The 17860-nt window shown below is 40.5% G+C and overlaps 1 protein-coding gene across 2 annotated transcripts in view; it reads right to left on the bottom strand.

Moving 5' to 3' along the window:
- GRAMD1B (GRAM domain containing 1B) overlaps positions 1–17592 on the bottom strand; it is a 314117-nt gene extending 296525 nt beyond the window's left edge. The window contains exon 1 of one of the 2 annotated variants that reach the window (XM_074302711.1): positions 17342–17592. Coding sequence is in view for 1 of the 2 variants with exons in the window: in XM_074302718.1 (XP_074158819.1) it covers positions 17342–17367 (26 nt within the window). In the remaining variant the exon portion in view is untranslated. The remainder of the gene's footprint in view (positions 1–17341) is intronic. The other variant, XM_074302718.1, reaches the window with a different exon arrangement.
- Positions 17593–17860: the final 268 nt, after the last annotated feature.

The following is a 17860-nucleotide window of genomic DNA, read 5'->3' as shown; positions in this document are numbered from 1 at the left end:
CTGACAAAGCCAAAATTAATCATTCACTGTCTGTGTTGGGCAGTGCTAAATAAAGCTACCAACCCAGTCTTATTTACCTGGCTTAGTGCCTTCTCAGGCAAAACATAGGACACTCACACGTGCAAATCACCAACAATAATCAGAAGCTAATATTCTCTGTTGACTCTTCCTGGCTGTGCAGGAATAGAGGGAATAATAATAGCCAGGCTGGAAGGAACCCTTAAATGACTTTCATTCTAGGTCTTCTGAAGGGAATTAAGCCTTGAAACTGGCAGTACAGTCCCTAAAGGTTTTGTTTCTACTCTCTGCTTGGATGTGGAAACCTGGAACTCTCTGTCACACAGAAAACTGACCTGTAGTTTCTCTACCCACCCAAGAACCAATCTGAGAGGAGGAAGCGAAATGGTTGAATCAGCAAACAAAGCACACTACTAAACAGCAACCGAGGTTGGAGGCCCTCAGAAAAGCAAAGCACATTGGAAGGATTCAGAACCAGTTATGGTTCTGGAAAAAGGTCCTAAGGGGAAAATAACCACTGGAATATAGTTGGGCTGAAGGATAAATAAGCAGGCTTCCATGCTCCTCTTTAGGCTCCATTCCTGATTCTCTGTACTTACTCTACTGTGCTACAGAAGCCTTCTCATCCTAGATCACCCTGGTCTTCTGGCCCCTTCCTTAGACTGTCTAATTATTCTCCAAACTTTCATTTTAAAGAAAGTTTCCAAAGCCAGTCCTTCATTCCTTTCCAGGCACTATTCCTGAATTTCTAGATTTTCTCTACCATTTTCCACAAATAGTTACCTTCTTCTTCCATCCCATTTTCATTAGAATGTAAGCTCCTTGAATGTAGGGCCTATCCTTTCTGCTTGTATATATGTTCACGGTACTTAGCACAGTGTCTGGCACATAGTATTTGTTGTTTTTTTTTTAATTATTTATTTTTAATACACATTGCTTTGTAAATTATGTTGGGAGAGAAAAATCAGAGCAAAAGATAAAAATCATGGGAGAAGGGAAAAAAACCAGAATTAAGAAATCCATAGTACTTTTTCTGGATGCAGATGGCATTTTCTGTCTATTGGAACTGCTTTGGATCATTGAGCCATTGAGAAGAACCAAGTCTTTCATAGTTGATCAGAGCACAATCTTGCTGTTATTGTGTACAATGTATTCCTAGTTCTGCTTGTTTTGTTCAACATTAGTTTGTATAAATCTTTTCAGGCCTCTCTTTAATCAGCTTGTTCAACACTTTTTACAGAATGATAATATTCCATTATCTTCATATACCACAACTTATTCAGCCATTTGCCAATTGATGGGAGTATTCCTTTTCCAATTCTTTGCTACCACAAAAAGGGCTGCCACAAACATTTTTGCACATGTGGGTCCTTTTCCCTCCTTTATTATTTCCTTGGGATACAGAGCCAGTAGTGGCCCTCCTGGATTAAAGGGTATGCACAGTTTGATAGCTCTTTGGGTGTAGTTCCAGATTGCTCTCCAGAATAATTGGATAGTTTCCCAACTCCACCAACAATTCATTATTGTTGTCTGGCACAAAATAAGTGCTTGTTGACTTGTTAACTTGCTTCATTGCAGTTCCATTGTTTCCAAATTGAGGTACAAGGAATCTCTGGTTCATTCCTTATGGTTAAACATACAGCTAAAGTTAGAAGGGATGTTGGAGCCATTTAGACCAGTTCCTACCAGAAGTATGACTCTCTTCTTTGGTATCAATAGGTCAAGAACCTATGATTTCAAAGGACCAGGGCCTAACATGTCATTTTATTAACTCATTTTATAGATTAGGAAACTGAGGCTCAAAGCAGGTAAGTAACCTGCCGAGATTCCCACAAGGAACACACAGCAGAACCGGTTGGAACAAAGGTTTCACCATCCTAAATGTGCTCTTAGTTCTACCACATTACAACGGTCCTGTAGCACTCTTGGGTTTTTATCCCCATCTTCGCCTGCTGCTCCATCTATGTGCTGTCACTCCAGCCTGATCCCTGTGGATCTTGTTTGCCACAAAGACTTAGGTTCATAAATGTTGTCATTTAAGCCTGGTCCCTGCAGATCCTGGTTTGATTTAGGAACCCCTAGAGACCAATACATGCCACAGAGAGCTAAAATAGTTGCTGTAGGGACTGCCTGTGTCCAATTCTCCCGGCACATCTCTTTCCTTCTTCCTTGTGGCTCCTTTCTCTCCTTGCCACTCCTGCTAGGTGCTTTCTGCTATCCCCCTTGGGATGACATAGCTTTTTCTGAGAGTTTCTTTGCTTCTTTCCAGGAAGTATTTAAGAGGATGACTTGTATTTTATGGGCTTAGCTTAACTGTGGTTTCACTGTCCCACTTATTCCCCATCTTCTCTCAAATGAATTTTTTACAGGTGTTCGTCTGGTTAATCTAGTCATGAAAATTGCCAGTGTCCCACATACCTGAGCCTGAAAAAAATCAAGTTAATAAACTCTTAAAAATAAAAAAAATCTTAAAGAATTACCCACCAGGACTCAAGGAAATTTAAGAGAATTCCTTTTTTTTTTTTTTTTTTTTTTTTTTTTTTTGTTAGCTATGACATAATATAACCTGAAACCTAAAGATCTAAAGATCTAAACTTCAAGTTTTACTTCTAACACTCAGTGAGCATATGACCACAGGCAAATCAGCAGTGGTCCAGAAGCAAAAGCACTGGATGGGAAATAAAAAAAAACTACAATTCAAATCCCTGCTTTGTCACTTAGGAGTTTTGTGTTACTTTATCTCCCTGGGTCTTAGATCTAGATCTAAGATAAGTCTTAGATATTGAGGAAGTTGGATGAGATAAATAACTCCTTTGAAGATCCCTTTCACCTTTAAAATCTCATGATCTTATAAATTACACTTAAAACCTCTGAACCTCAGTTATCTGAAATATAAAACTGAAATAAGATAGTACTATTTCATAATACAATATCTTACAAATCTTAACGTCCTATAAACTATTCTTACATTACTAATCCTTTTAAGCAGAGTTTTCATGATCATCCCTGTTTATTGCAGAATATATATATAAATGCTGACCTAAAGATGATGCTCATCTTCTCTTCATCTACTGAGGTAATAAAGACTAGACCAGGGGGTGACTGAGAAAGGGCCAGTGCAGATTTCAGAGGCTGAAAGAAAAGTTTCTGATAGGCCGATTTCATTTACAGATCATCCATATGCAATGAGTCAGTAGAGCTGACTCCACTGGGAAAACAAAACAAAAAAAAAAAAATGGAAATCAACAGGAAAAGGTCATTCTCAGTCTCTTCTCTCATGCCTTCCATTTTCTGGCCATAACTAAAACCAGCTTTTTTATAGATATCACACACACACACACATACACACACACACACATGCACACACACACACACACAACACACACACACACAACACACACACACACACACACAACACACACACACACACACACACACACACACACACACACACACACACACACACACACACCTCCCATACCTGAGCCTTTTCTTAAGATCCTTGGCAGGAAAAGGAAGTGGCAAACCTCTTGACTCCTCCCTAAGCTATTTTCAGATCTTTCCTTTGCTTTATTACTCAAAAACCTCCTCTTCTTTGGGGTTTACCCAGAGAAGGGAGTGCTGAGCCTGAAGGTAAAAAGGCACCGACTAAGTATGTGACCCTGAAGTATAACTTCACTGAACCTCTGACATGAAAGGGGATTGCAATAGCTGTAATGTCCTCTTCAAAGCTCCAATAAAATAAACACTCCAAAAATTTCCATCTCTCTTAATCCAAGTATCCAGAATACAACTTTAGTGTAATAACCATCTACCCCAACTCCAGGTCATTCTCTCATACGTTTCTCAATAATTTCAGCAAGTAGTGTGATCTCTCTCACCCAGCCCTTATCCTAATCCTTAGTGTCTTAAATATATATATATATTCCTGTTGATGATCATTCTAACATCCTGGCTCCCAGATATTGAACCTGCTTAATTTCAATGACTTCTAACTGTATTCCACCTCCATTCTACTGCACAGATTATTATTCCTAGGTTTATATGAACTGCTGCTGAGTGAAGTGAGCAGAAGCAAGAGAACTCTACACAGTAATAGGATCATGTGATGGGCTTAGCTCTTTTCAACAATTCGATGATTCAGGGCAATTCCAATAGATTTGGATGGAAACTGGCATCTATATCCAGAGAAAGAACTATGGAGACTGAAGAAGGAGCAAAACATAGTATTTTCATCTTCTTGTTGTTCTTTGTTTGCAAGTTTTTTTCTTTCTCATGGCTTTTTCCCTTTTGATCAGATTTTTCTAGTGTAGCCTTAAGAATATGGAAATATATTTAGAAGAATTCCACACATTTAATCTATACTGAATTGTTTGCTGTTCTTGAGAAGAAAAAGTAAGGGAAGGAAGGAGAAAAACTTGGAACGCAAGATTTTGTAAAGGGAAATGTTGAAAACTATCTTTGCATGTATTTGGAAAAACAAAATACTACTGAAAAAAAATTATCATGCCTTAAAATTCACCATCATTTGAAATGGCCTAGTCTTCAAGTTCTTGAACTCTAAAATTGCCCACCTCTGATCATGTGTTGTCCTTTGACTTTATCATTGGCTCAAATAGACTAAACCTGTTTCTCCCATAGAGCAATCGGTTTATCCAAAATTTACTCACATCCTCTTAATTGCCAAAAAAAAAAAACAAAAAACAAAAAAAAACATCTCTTCTCAACCTTCCTCCATCTTGATCTTACCTATACCATTTGACACCATTTATCCATCTTCCTTCTGGACACATTGTCCAGGAGGCTTCAGGTCTTTATCCTTCCTTTTGCTTCCTAGTCCTAACTGATTTTCAATCTTTTTCCTCCTTAAGCCTTAAGTTTCTCTTAACAACTGCCAAAATATTCTTCCTAATGCACAGTTCTGGTTCATCACCAGCTGGGTACAGAGTGATAGATTTTTCAGCCAAAGCACTTCTAAAAGACCATCTAGTAAGTCACAAAAAGATGGTGATCTACATTAGTAGAGTAATTGTCCCTGCCTAAGAAAATTAATTCAACCATGGAATGTTCCTGCTCAAAAATCTGCTCCTCAGGGATTGAGAGTTAGATTCGGAATCAGGAAGCCTCAAATTCAAATCAGACCCTGTGAGACCTAGGGACCCACTGAAACTTAAGTGTCAGTTTCTTCAATTGTAAAATTAAGATAATAATAGCACTTACATCCCAGAGCTTTTGTGGGGATTAAATGATACAATATTTACAGAGCACTTGGCACAGTGTCTGAATTATAATAAATCCTTAATAAGTAAATGCTTATTTTCTACCTTCCACTAAGATAAAAGATAAACTCCTTGGTCTGGCATTTAAGGTTTTCCATTAGTAGGCTCTATCCTACTTTTCCTACTTTATTTCAAACAATTTCCCTTTGTGGACTATGAAGTCCAGCAAAATTAGACTAATATTCATTCTTCAAACTTAACTTTCTTCCATTTCTCATCTCCTTACATAGACCTTCTTTCCCCAATTCCACCTTGAAGAATCCTTTTTTTTCCTTCAAGGTTCACCTTCTCTGTTAAGCTTTCCATGAACCCTACAAATGAAACTTTTTCTCCCTCCTCAAAATTTCCTGAAGTCTTCCATGTATGGATCTCTCCTTTGCAGAAATAACAACAACAACAACAATAACATATAGTGTTTTAAGACTTACAAAACACTTCACAAACCTTCACAACAATCTTGGAATGTAGGTGCGATTATTATTACTACCTTTACAGATGAGCAAATTAAGGCAGGTAGGTGGTTAAGACTTGCCCACTATCACATAATAATTGTTTGAGGTTGCATTCAAACAAAGGTCTTCCTAACTCCAATTCAATCACCCAATCCACTATGCCATCTAGCTGCCTCTGTACCTATTATCTATTGTTTTAATATTATCTACATTCATATCATATCCTCCATATTAAGATGTAAACTCCCTGAGGGCAGTTATCTTATGCCATCTCTGTCTCTCTAATTCCTATCATGCTACCTTGAACACAGTAGGTATTTTAACAAATGCTTGTTAAAGTAACCTAAATTTGAATGGACTTTCTAGCTCTCCCCCCCCCCAAAAAAAATAGATTACTTTAAAAATCAATCTGTATAGCTCAAAAGGATAGTATTTTCTTTTTTATATATAATTTTTTTTAATTTTATAATTATAAAATTTTTATATGCATGAGTAATTTTTTAATAACATTATCCCTTGTATTCATTTTTCCAAAATTTCCCCTTCCTCCCTCTACTCCCTCTCCTAGATGACAGAAAATCCCATACATTTTACATGTGTTACAATATAACCTAGATACAATATATGTGTGTAAATCCAATTTTCTTGTTGCACATTAAGTATTGGATTCGGAAGGTATAAGTAACCTGGGTAGATAGACAGTAGTGCTAACAATTTACATTCACTTCCCAGTGTTCCTTCTCTGGGTGTAGTTGTTTCTGTCCATCATTGATCAACTGGACGTGAGTTGGCTCTTCTTTATATTGAAGATATCCACTTCCATCAGAATATATCTTCATACAACATTGAAGTGTACAGCGATCTTCTGGTTCTGCTCATTTCACTCAGCATCAGTTGATGTAAGTCTCTCCAAACCTCTCTGTATTCGTCCTGCTGGTCATTTCTTACAGAGCAATAATATTCCATAACCTTCATATACCATAATTTACCCAACCATTCTCCAATTGATGGGCATCCATTCATCTTCCAGTTTCTAGCCACTACGAGAAAGAAGGTGGTCTAGGTGTACCTGACCTGGTGCTGGATCGAAGGGTATGTACAGTTTGATAACTTTTGGGGCATAATCCCAGATTGCTCTCGAGAATGGCCGGATTCTTTCACAACTCCACCAACAATGCATCAGTGTCCCAATTTTCCCACATCCCCTCCAACAGTCATCATTATTTGTTCCTGTCATCTTAGCCAATCTGACAGGTGTGAAATGATATCTCAGAGTTGTCTTAATTTGCATTTCTCTGATCAGTAGTGATTTGGAACACTCTTTCATATGAGTGGATATAATTTCAATTTCATCATCTGAGAATTGTCTGTTCATATCCTTTGACCATTTATCAATTGGAGAATGGTTTGATTTCTTATAAATTAGGGTCAGTTCTCTATATATTTTGGAAATGAGACCTTTATCAGGACCTTTAATTGTAAAATTATTTTCCCAATTTGTTACTTCCCTTCTAATCTTGTTTGCATTAGTATTGTTTGTACAGAAACTTTTTAATTTGATGTAATCAAAATCTTCTATTTTGTGATCAATAATGATCTCTAGTTCTCCTCTGGTCATAAATTCCTTCCTCCTCCAGAGGTCTGAGAGGTAGATATTCTCTGTTCCTCTAATCTATTTATGATCTCATTCTTTATGCCTAAATCATGGACCCATTTTGATCTTATCTTGGTATATGGTGTTAAGTGTGGATCCATATCTAATTTCTGCCATACTAATTTCCAGTTTTCCCAACAGTTTTTTTTCAAGTAATGAATTTTTATCCCAAATGTTGGTATCTTTGGGTTTGTCAAACACTAGATTGCTATAAATGTACCCTTTTTTGTCCTTTGTACCTAATCTGTTCCACTGATTGACTGGTCTATTTCTTAGCCAATACCAAATGGTTTTGTTGACTGCTGTTTTATAATATAGCTGTAGATCAGGTACACCTAGACCACTTTCATCTGACTTTTTTTTTCATTAATTCCCTTGAAATTCTCGACCTTTTATTCTTCCATATGAATTTTGTTATTTTTTCTAAGTCATTAAAATAGTTTCTTGGGAGTCTGATTGGTATAGCACTAAATAAATAGATTAGTTTGGGGAGTATTGCCATCTTTATCATATTCGCTCAGCCTATCCAAGAGCACTGAATATCTTTCCAATTATTTAAATCTGACTTCATTTTTGTGTCAAGTGTTTCGTAATTTTGCTCATATAATTCCTGACTTTTCTTTGGTAGATGGATTCCCAAATACTTTATACTCTCAACATTTGTTTGGAATGGAATTTCTCTTTATATCTCTTGCTGTTGCATTTTGTTGGTGATGTATAAAAATGCTGAGGATTTATGTGGATTTATTTTGTATGCAGCAACTTTGCTAAAGTTGTGAATTATTTCTGGGGTTTTGTAAGTATACCATTATATCATCTACAGAGTGACAGTTTGATTTCCTCATTACCTACTCTTATTCATTTAATCTCTTTCTCGACTCTTATTGCCGAGGCTAACATTTCTAGTACAATATTGAATAGTAATGGTGATAGTGGGCAACCTTGTTTCACTCCTGATCTTACTGGGAAAGGTTCCAGTTTATCTCCATTACATATTATGCTTACTGATGGTTGTAAATATATGTTCTTGATTATTCTAAGGAATAGTCCATTTATTCCTAAAAGTATAGTATTTTCTAAAAAAAAAATCTGCAAAAATCCTGGGGAAGTACCACATCTGTGGAAGTTCAGCAGATGACCATGATGGGTCCATAAATATGCTAGATCATGCCTGCAAAATCATAGTCAATTTGAAAGAGAAAGGGACAGAGGAAAAAGTTTTAGATTTGGAGTACAAGGACCTTGAGTTCATATTTTATTTTTGCCTAAGTGACCTTGAAAAAACACTTAAATAACTTCTCTGGATGTGGATTTCCACATCGTATAACAAATGGACTAGATTAAAGTCACTAAATCTTTGCTCCCTTTATGCCTCGGATTTACTTAACAGGAGACTTTGAAACTGGTAGTTAAGACTTTTGCTTTGATCATATTTAACTTCCACCATCTCTCTCTACTCTATTCTGCTCATGGATCACTGAGTAAAATTGGGAGAAATTGTATGCAATTAAGCCAAATGGTTTGCTAAAAATTTACATCTAATGTCAACTGGGCTCTCACTTCAGCAAGACAATGCTTTTAGTTCCTGTACTTAAGTGCCTGTCCCATTCTCCAGTCTTCAAAACCAATTTTTCTCTACTCACATTTCCCCAACTCCTTTCCCATTCTCCCATAGCAGAGATCACGTCATACTTTACTGAGACAATAAAGTTGATTCACTGGGCTTCCTTTTTTTTTTTTACATCTCAAAATCTCTTGATTTCATCCCTCACTCTTTCTCTGGCCAAAGCCAATCCATCTACACAGACTGCTAATCCTATCCTCTGCCTTCTCTAGCAAATTATGCCCACAATCATACCCTATTTCTATCTAAACTTCAGTCTCTCCTCATCAACTGGTTACTTCCCAGCAGCTTAGAAATATGTCCATCTCCCCCATCCTTCACAAGATCCTATCATCCTGCAAATTAACATCCTTTATCCTCCTACCTTTTATAATCAAACTTTTACAAAAAGATATATATATATATATATATATATATATACACACACACACTGACTTTACTTCTATCGTCCCTCAACCCTCTGTTTACAAATATATTACTAATTGAAACTACTCTTTCCAAATTTATCAGTGATCTCTTGATTGCTAAATCTGATAACTTTTTCTCAATGCTCATCCTTCTGGACCCTCCTCCAACATTTAACTCTATTATTATACTCTTTTCCTGGGCTTGCTCTCCTTTTTGGGTTCTTGTGAATTTGCCTTTTCTTGGCAAAGACATTGTTTCCTGGCTGACCACTTTTTCTCAGTTTCCCCTGCTGCTTTATCATTCATATCATACTTCCAGACCCGATGAACCCCAGGGCCCAGCCTTGGGATTCAGTATATCTCTGCTCTTTCCATACTCTCTCTCTTGGAAAGTGGTGATCTCATAAACTCCCACGGGTTTATTTAGCTTTTCTATTCAAGTGATTATTATATATCCAACCCTAGTCACTCTGTTGGGCTCTGATCTTGTCTCTTTAACTGTCAATAAGACATTTCAAACTGGATGTCTCATAGGTCACTTAAATTCCACATATCCAAAATGGAGGTCGTTATCTTTTCCCCCTAAATCCATTCATCTTCCCAATTTCTCTATTCTGTGAAAACATCAGCTATCCTTTCAGGCACTTTAGTTTACATCTTCAGAATTACCCCTGATTCCTCACTCTCACTTTTATATCATCAACTCAGTTGCCACATTTTATCATTTCTCCCTTCACAACATTTCTCCTGTTTCTGTCTGTTCACAGGATTCTAAAGGCCCTCATCATCTCTCTGCTGGACTACTCCATTATTAGCCTTCTAATTGGTCTTCAGGACTCTAGTCTTTCCCTTCTTTAATTCATTCTATATTCATCTCACCTCACTTGAACCTCTCAGAAGCCCATCTTTCCTTTGAAATTCTACTCAAGAGCCATCTTATGCAAGAGTTTTTTTCCTTCTCTTTATCATTATCAGCCCCAAACCGCTAGTGTTCTCTCTGTTCACCAAAATTACCTAATATTTATTCCAAATATGCTTATTTATGAACCTGCTGTTTCCCCTGGACAGAATGTTAGTTCCTTAAAGTCAGGGTCTGTTTCATTTCTGTATTTGGATCCCTAGCACCTAGCTCAGTACCTGGCAGATAGTGGGAGGTTAATGTTTCTCCAGTGATTTAGATGTCAGGTTTTTTTTTTTTCTTTTACAAAACTGAGGCAGATGAACTCTGTACACTAGAAAGTGGGAGAGGGGAGAGAGGAGAGAAAAGGCCAAGAGAAAACACACATGGATATCTGATTAAGTTTTGGAAGGTTTTTTTTTTAAGGAAATTGTCTTTAGTTTTCCTTTTAATGGACTGCCAACCCTGCATTTCAACAGGTCTATGAATATACAAGAGAATTCACAGATGGTCCATGTACTCCAAATATTTTTTGCTCCAGAGGTGATCTTTGCAGATTCCCCAGGAAGGACATTCTCTATCTAGCCAGCAGACCAATGTAGTTTAGTAGAAACAGTCTCTAGAAGCAACTTTCTCAGGCCCCCAGACTCCTTTACCACTCTTTCCAAGATCAGGAACTTAAAGATAGCCTCTGACTTGCAAAAATCAGAACCAAAATGGTTAACTCTTGACATGCATGCAAGTACCTGATTACATGCAATCACATACCAAATAAGAATGACTGGCATTTTAGGTTTACTGACTATTTTAATACTATGTACTAGTTCTGTCTTATTAACTGGCCTAATACGTTGAAGAGTTGCTTGCAAAATTAATTCATATTCAATCTTCTTAAACCCAAAGCAAGGCTACATCTTAATTACCAGATCTTTGTCTCACCCAGCACAATGTGTATAATGTTTTGTAGGTAATAAATTGGTTATTGACAAGGCACATGCAGTCATCCCCAATCCAGAGCAAAGCAACCCTCATCACCAACTAAAAGGCTGACTTCAGGTTCTAGGGCTCCCATTGGTAAACTTAATTAAAAAGAGCTCCTTCATGTCAAAACCACTAGAAAGCTAGCCCTCTCCTGAGATAAGGAGCCCTACTGTTGGAGTTCTGCTTTCACTGAGCCCTGAATTCTCCCAGGGTACCTAAGCAGATGTCAAAGCAGAAATTAGGTGACCTCCTCCCTGCTACACAGTCCAAATAATCCAGAGAATAATGCGCCAATAACTAATCCGGAGAACAATAGCCCCAAAACAACAATAATAACAATCGCCCAAATCTCTATAGCAATTAAAAGTCTGGAAAATATCTTCCTCACAAGAGCCATACAAGCAAGTGATATGAGCATTATTATCCCCATTTTATGGAAGAAAAACCTGTCACTGAAAAATTAAACAGCTTGCCCCAATGTCAAACATTTGATGACTGCCATAGCCAGCACCTGAACCCCAATCTTCCTAATTCCGTGTTCCGTGTTCTTTCCAAAACCCTGCACCCCTCCGGAGGGAAGCTCTTTTACAGGCTGTTATCAGTCTAGATTTGCATGCCATCCTCCTGAGGGTGCCTTCTATTGGATTAAATAGGATATTATGCTAAATATTCAACCACTCTCATGACAGGGCGAGTGGGTGTGCTGGATATAATCTTCACGAAGACACCATTACAGGGTCATTTTTTAATCTCAATTCTGCAAAATGTAAAAATAGAACAAGCTGCCAGTAGGGAAAAGGCTGGAGAGGTTCACTAAGAAGACTCCAGCAGCACAAAAAACATGATACTGCTGCTCTGGCTCCCCTGTTCTCTCCTCTGCCAGGGGAAAAAGGGAGGAAAGGGAGGAGGGAGGGAGATGGGAAACAAGCCGTGATACATTCATGTTCCCTCCTCTGTTCATCCTCCCTTCTTTGTCTTTCCTCTCCTGGTTTCCGCCTCTTCCTCTTTCTTCTTCTGTTTCCTCTTTCCCCTTGTACTCTCCTCATCTTCTGTCCCCAGCACCCCTTTGCCTCCTTCAGGCCAGTGTTAATCTTTCCCTCTCCCTCCCTCCCTCTGCTGCTCTTCCCTTCTTGCCTTAGGCCCTGCAGCAGGAGGCCCTCTTGAAGCACAACTTTTCCTGGCCTCTTCCTAGACAAAACCGGCAGCTCTCGGGATGGCTCTTCTTCCTCATCCTCATTTGTCATCTGCCAAACTGACCTTAACGGATCATCATGAGGCTACAGTGATGTAACATAACTTAAACACTATAAAAATGTCAGTAGTTACTATCTTTATTTTTACTACCAAGATCTTAGGATCATAGAGTAAGAATTCAGAAAGACTTTAGAAATTACATTGTTCAAATCTTATAAAGTGAAGTTCAGAAGAAATTATTTAAGCCAAGTTTATTGGGTGGGAAATAATAGGCTGGTACCTGAATCCAGCACCTCCAGGTGCTGAAGATGCTCAGAAAGCATGAGACACATTGGTAGGAATAACAAAAACCATGACAGTAAGGAAGCGAGGGCAGAGGCCCTTTTTGTTTTATCCCACTCGATGAAACAAGACCAAAACCTTGGGATTTATTATACTCCTTATCCTCAGCTACTCGGGGGAAACACTATCAATCCTGCCTTATGGACAAATCAATTTTAATTCTAAATGTTCAAGTTGTCACTCCCACCGTGTAATAGACAGCCTCCAAGCACAGTTCAAATCATCTTTGCAAAATTTGCACCACCATCAAATCAACTTGGTTACTGTCTAGCCTCCAGGAGTAGCATTTCCCCTCTTCCTGGAGGGGTCAGGGCTTAGCCAATAGAAAGGCAGGTCCTGTCCCCTGCACGTGGGGGTGCTGCTGGAGGGAGAGGCAGATAGCCAATGCCGAGCCTGCCGGGGGCTCAGAGGGGTTTAACTGCTTGACCTAATTGGACACAGCAATGGATAGGGTTATTTTAAACTCATAAAAGCTCATGGCTGGTGAAATTAACCCATTGTCCTGCAGTGCCTTCAACCTGCCCTGAATGAGTTCCGGGATATGTCTGTACCTGCAAACTACACTCCCTATGAATAAAAGGAAACATCTCTTCCCTAATTCAGATCACTTGAAATTTTTGCCTTACCAATAAATTCCACTGTTGCTTTGCAATGTACCCAAGGAAAGAGCCAGTCAGCACTGCAGTGAATTACAAACCCATTGGGACCATCCCTCCAAATAAGTAAAATAAAACTTTTCTCTTGCTCTCTCCATCTAGAAAGCACAGGCTCCTAGGATTAAAAGCTAGAAGAGACACTCTGACACTCACTAGCTGTGTGAACCTGGGCAAATTGTTTAATCTCTGTCTGCCTCAACTATAAAGAACAGGGATAATAGCACCTACTTCCTAGGATTGCTGTGAGGATCAAAAATAAATATTTGTAAAGTTCTTGACACAGAAACCTGGCAATAGTATATGGGGGGAAAATGCCCACTCTCCCTCCTAGTTCAAACCCCTCATTTTACAGATAGATTAAATTCTGAGAGAGAAAACTAACTTTTCCAAGCTCATACAGGTAAGAAATAGTGGAGATAGAAGTCCTAGAAGTAAAAAAAAAATGTTTGGAACTTACTGCTATGGTCTCCCCATTGCTGTCAAAAGAGTATTTTCACATGCAGCAGATTTGGTAATGTTCATTACCTTCAATTCTACACGTCAGCCTCTAGTACTGCTGAAATTTCTGCTGTTTTCCCCTTTCCCTCCCCCATCACAGGGATTTTTTTTCATTATCCATACTTGTATCCCCACTATTTAGCACAATATCTGGCACAGAATAGTTACTTTTGTTTTTCCTGAGGCTGGGGTTAAGTGACTTGCCCAGGGTCACACAGCTAGGGAGTGTTAAGTGTCTGAGATTAGATTAGAACCCAGGTCCTCCTGCCTTCAGGGCTAGTACCCTATCCACTGTGCCACCTAGCTGCCCCAGAATAGTTACTTAATGATGTTTTTGGTTATCTATGCTTTAAACCTTTCTACCAACCAGTCCTTAAGGGAATGTTCACTTGTTCAATCATTCAACCAAAACCTGAGTTCCTCTAAGTGCAGGGCAAGGTGAGAGTATCTATAATGCTCAAAGGTAGCATTTTAAATGCCAAAGTGCTTGTTTGGTGACATGTACTGACAACAAAAATAGAGGGTGAGTCCTGTAGAAAAAGAAGAGGGCAGAATTCGCATTTTCTGACTTGAAGATTCAAGTAGAAAACTAAAGGTGCTCCATGATGTGCCATGCTACAGATTCAAGAAAGGGAAGGAAAAGGAGAAGAGGAGGGAAGGGCCTTAGCAGAAAAGAAGGAACTTCTAGTGGAAGAAAAACAGGCCTTCAGTCACCAACCCAATGAAAAAAAATTCCACGGTGTCAAAAGAGGTGATAATCATGATAAGCAACAGCTAAAAGGCACTAACAGTCAAAAGCTCATCACCAATAAATACCATGATGCAGTAGCCAAACACTGAAAATACACCATAGGAATCTGGTCTGATGACTACTGATATGCAGGACATATTCCAATGGACATACTTAATGGGGATAACTTAAGTGGAAGAAGCTGAACTCCAAGAACAGAAAATGACTAAGATATAGTATATATTAAATATGTCCACTGTCAGTGGGCAAAACCTAGAAGATAATAACAGTCACCAATATGGTCTCCAGTTTAATATGTAATAATATTTGGAGCCTGTTATTATAGAATACAATTGAGCATAGGCCTGCATTGGGAGCTAGATTTCAGATCGGAGATGATGTACAATCAACTTTGAATTTTTTTGACTGTTAATTTACTTGCTTAAGTTTCCAACCCAAAAATCATCCTTAAGGAGCAAAGGGATTCAGACACAGACGACAATTTGATTTTCCTTATTTGATTTGATTTGACAATTTGATTTTGACACTCCAATGCCTTGAACACAGTCTTCCTAAAGAGCCCTCCCAATAAGATGCAAACTGAGGACAAGGTCGACCGGGGATATTACAATGTAATTGAGCAAAGCGGTGAGAAAAGGGTGGGGATAGGAGCAAAAGAAAGGTCAGAATGACCTAAACTGTTACACTGCCAAGGGCACCAAGATGTTCACCGAGTTCATGAAAGTAACAGTGGCAGAAACAGTCTGTATTCGAGATATAGCCTGAAAGGAAGGAACAGAGAGGATAAGGAGGCAGAGGCAGGGGAGAGGATGGAGAAGGTAAAATCAATCCAATCAAACTTGGAATCCCAGAAAACTTCATCTAGAGTACAAAGGTGTATGGGACATGATGAAATTCATGCATCTCTAATCTTGCCCCTCCAGCCTCCTTTGTGTTCTTTAAGTGAAATACACACAAAAAAAGATGGGCCAGTGAACACTAGAATTGACTTTCTTTGGACAAGTTCTCAATCGAAGTTTATAAGATGGGAAGATGGGAATGGTGGAGGGAGAAAACAGAGAAATATGTCCAGAGCCATCTTTTTATTTTTGTGGTCTAGACATCAGATAGATCCTGAAACTCCCAGAAAGATCTTCCTGACGAGACATGGTCCTTCTAAGGAGTCTCAGTAGGACTGGGTTCCTCATCCACTGGACCCCATGACACTATCCACTGTAGTGTTCATCTCCCATAACTGATATTCTCTTGTGGGAGCTGGCAGAGGCAATGGCTCAGCCTCTTGCACAAGTTTCTTTGTCTTCCCCAAGGTGGTGGGAGTTCTGCATCTGCTGCTGCCATGAAAACATTTTATTTTTTGCAAAGTCTTTTATTTCCTTGGGAAAATCCAGATCTCTGCCAAGGTTTGTACACGCTACACACACTGTATGCGATCCCTCCCTTGCTGCCAAGCACAGATTCAGCATACAACCCACTGAAGAGGGAAGTTACCTCTATGTGGCCCAGACACATGGGAACCAGGGCCCAGGCACATGTAATTAAGTCATTCTTGAGACATAACACTGAGATTTTGGGTCCTCTCCAGGAGAGAGTCGCTATCCTACTCAGTAGGGATCAGCAGGAACATGAAGCTTCTCCAAGCAAGAACCAATAAAATGGTTACAGGTGTTCTTTCCTTTAGGTTTTTAACTTGGGATTGGTAAATATTTTTTAAGTATTTCGGTAACTGTGCACTAACATAATTGGCTTCCTTTGTAATCCTATGTATTTAGTTTTATGCATTTAAAAACATAGAGACCGGGACTACAGGTTTCACTGAGGGGGCGAACACAATCCGAAGTTAAGAATCCCTGCTTTAGCTCGGTGACCCCATACAACCCTTTCCCTAAGTTCCCTCCCTCCACTGGAGTGGACCTCACCACCTGACCCTTTAAGTCACCGCCAAGGGTTTCTTTCTCTCATTGAGACATCCCGAGAGGAGGAAGGGGCTTTATACCACTGGGCCGGAACAAGGGATGAGGAAGCCTGGTTTTTGCCCCCTCTCAAGTACCCAAGTACTTACTCATGCCCTTCCCGGAGTTCCTTGGCTGCATAATCACAGAGGGGGAAGCCTAGAAGGACAGAAGGGACTCCCCAGGAAAAGACCTTTCCCTCAAGTTCAAACCTTGGCCAGAAAAATGGAGGAGGGAGTGAATTAGGTCCCTGACCATCATGCTGCCCTCAGCACTCCCTTACAAGCAGCAGCAAAAAGATGCCGGGTGAAATGACCGCGCAGTGGGAGCTGCCCACTGCCACCCGGTTTTCCCCGGGCACTCGGCTAGCAGGTCTCTTCTATCTCAGCCCAGGCAGCAATCCATGTTAATAGTTTCCCAATGCCTTCTGTTAACTTTAATGCTGTAAGGAGAAAACTTGGAAGCGGCAGCCGAGCAGCCGTGCCCCGGGACCCCAGTCTGGTCGCCCTCCGCCACCAGCGCGGAATCTCCCTCCCTCTCCCCTCTCCGCTAGCCCCACGGACCTGCTGGGCACCCAGGTGCGCCCCCCGGGGCGGTTAGGGGGAGGAGGGGGGGCGGCAGTACCGAGAAGTTGTTACCTGGCTCTGCTGGGAGAGGAACTCATGAGGTCAGACGGTCCGGGCGGGAGCCCCCGGCCGGAGGGGTGCTGTCCACACTCGCAGCGCCTGGCTAGTGCTCACCGCGGCATCCCCGCGGCTGAGCCTGGCATGGGAGGGAGAAGCGGTCCCATCGGAGGAGGGCGAGGAGGAGACGACCGAGCACGCTCGGAGCCCGGGAACGGGGGGAGTCTCCGGGGCTCTGGGCTCGGAACGCCGGAGGGGGGCGGCGGAGCGGGAAGGAGGCGGGGGAGGGGAGCGAGCAGAGCGGAGGAGGAAGGAGGGGGCAACCTAGTCCCGCACCCGGCGCGGCACGCAGCCCACCCCTCACTGCCGGAGCCTGCTCTGCACTGGCTGGGCGGCAACCCTCGCTAGGCTGCAGGGCGGGCGGGAGGGTGGGAGGAAGGAAACGGAACTCCCCTCTCTGCCTATCTCTGCCTCTGTCTCCCACTGTCTCTCTAGATCTGTGTCTCCATCTCCCTTTCTACCCCCCCCCCGCTT

The sequence above is a fragment of the Sminthopsis crassicaudata genome, chromosome 3 (genome assembly GCF_048593235.1).
Source record: "Sminthopsis crassicaudata isolate SCR6 chromosome 3, ASM4859323v1, whole genome shotgun sequence".
NCBI lineage: Eukaryota > Metazoa > Chordata > Mammalia > Dasyuromorphia > Dasyuridae > Sminthopsis > Sminthopsis crassicaudata.
Note: the sequence above shows the minus strand (reverse complement) of the source record. Positions and strands in the feature narration are given on the sequence as shown.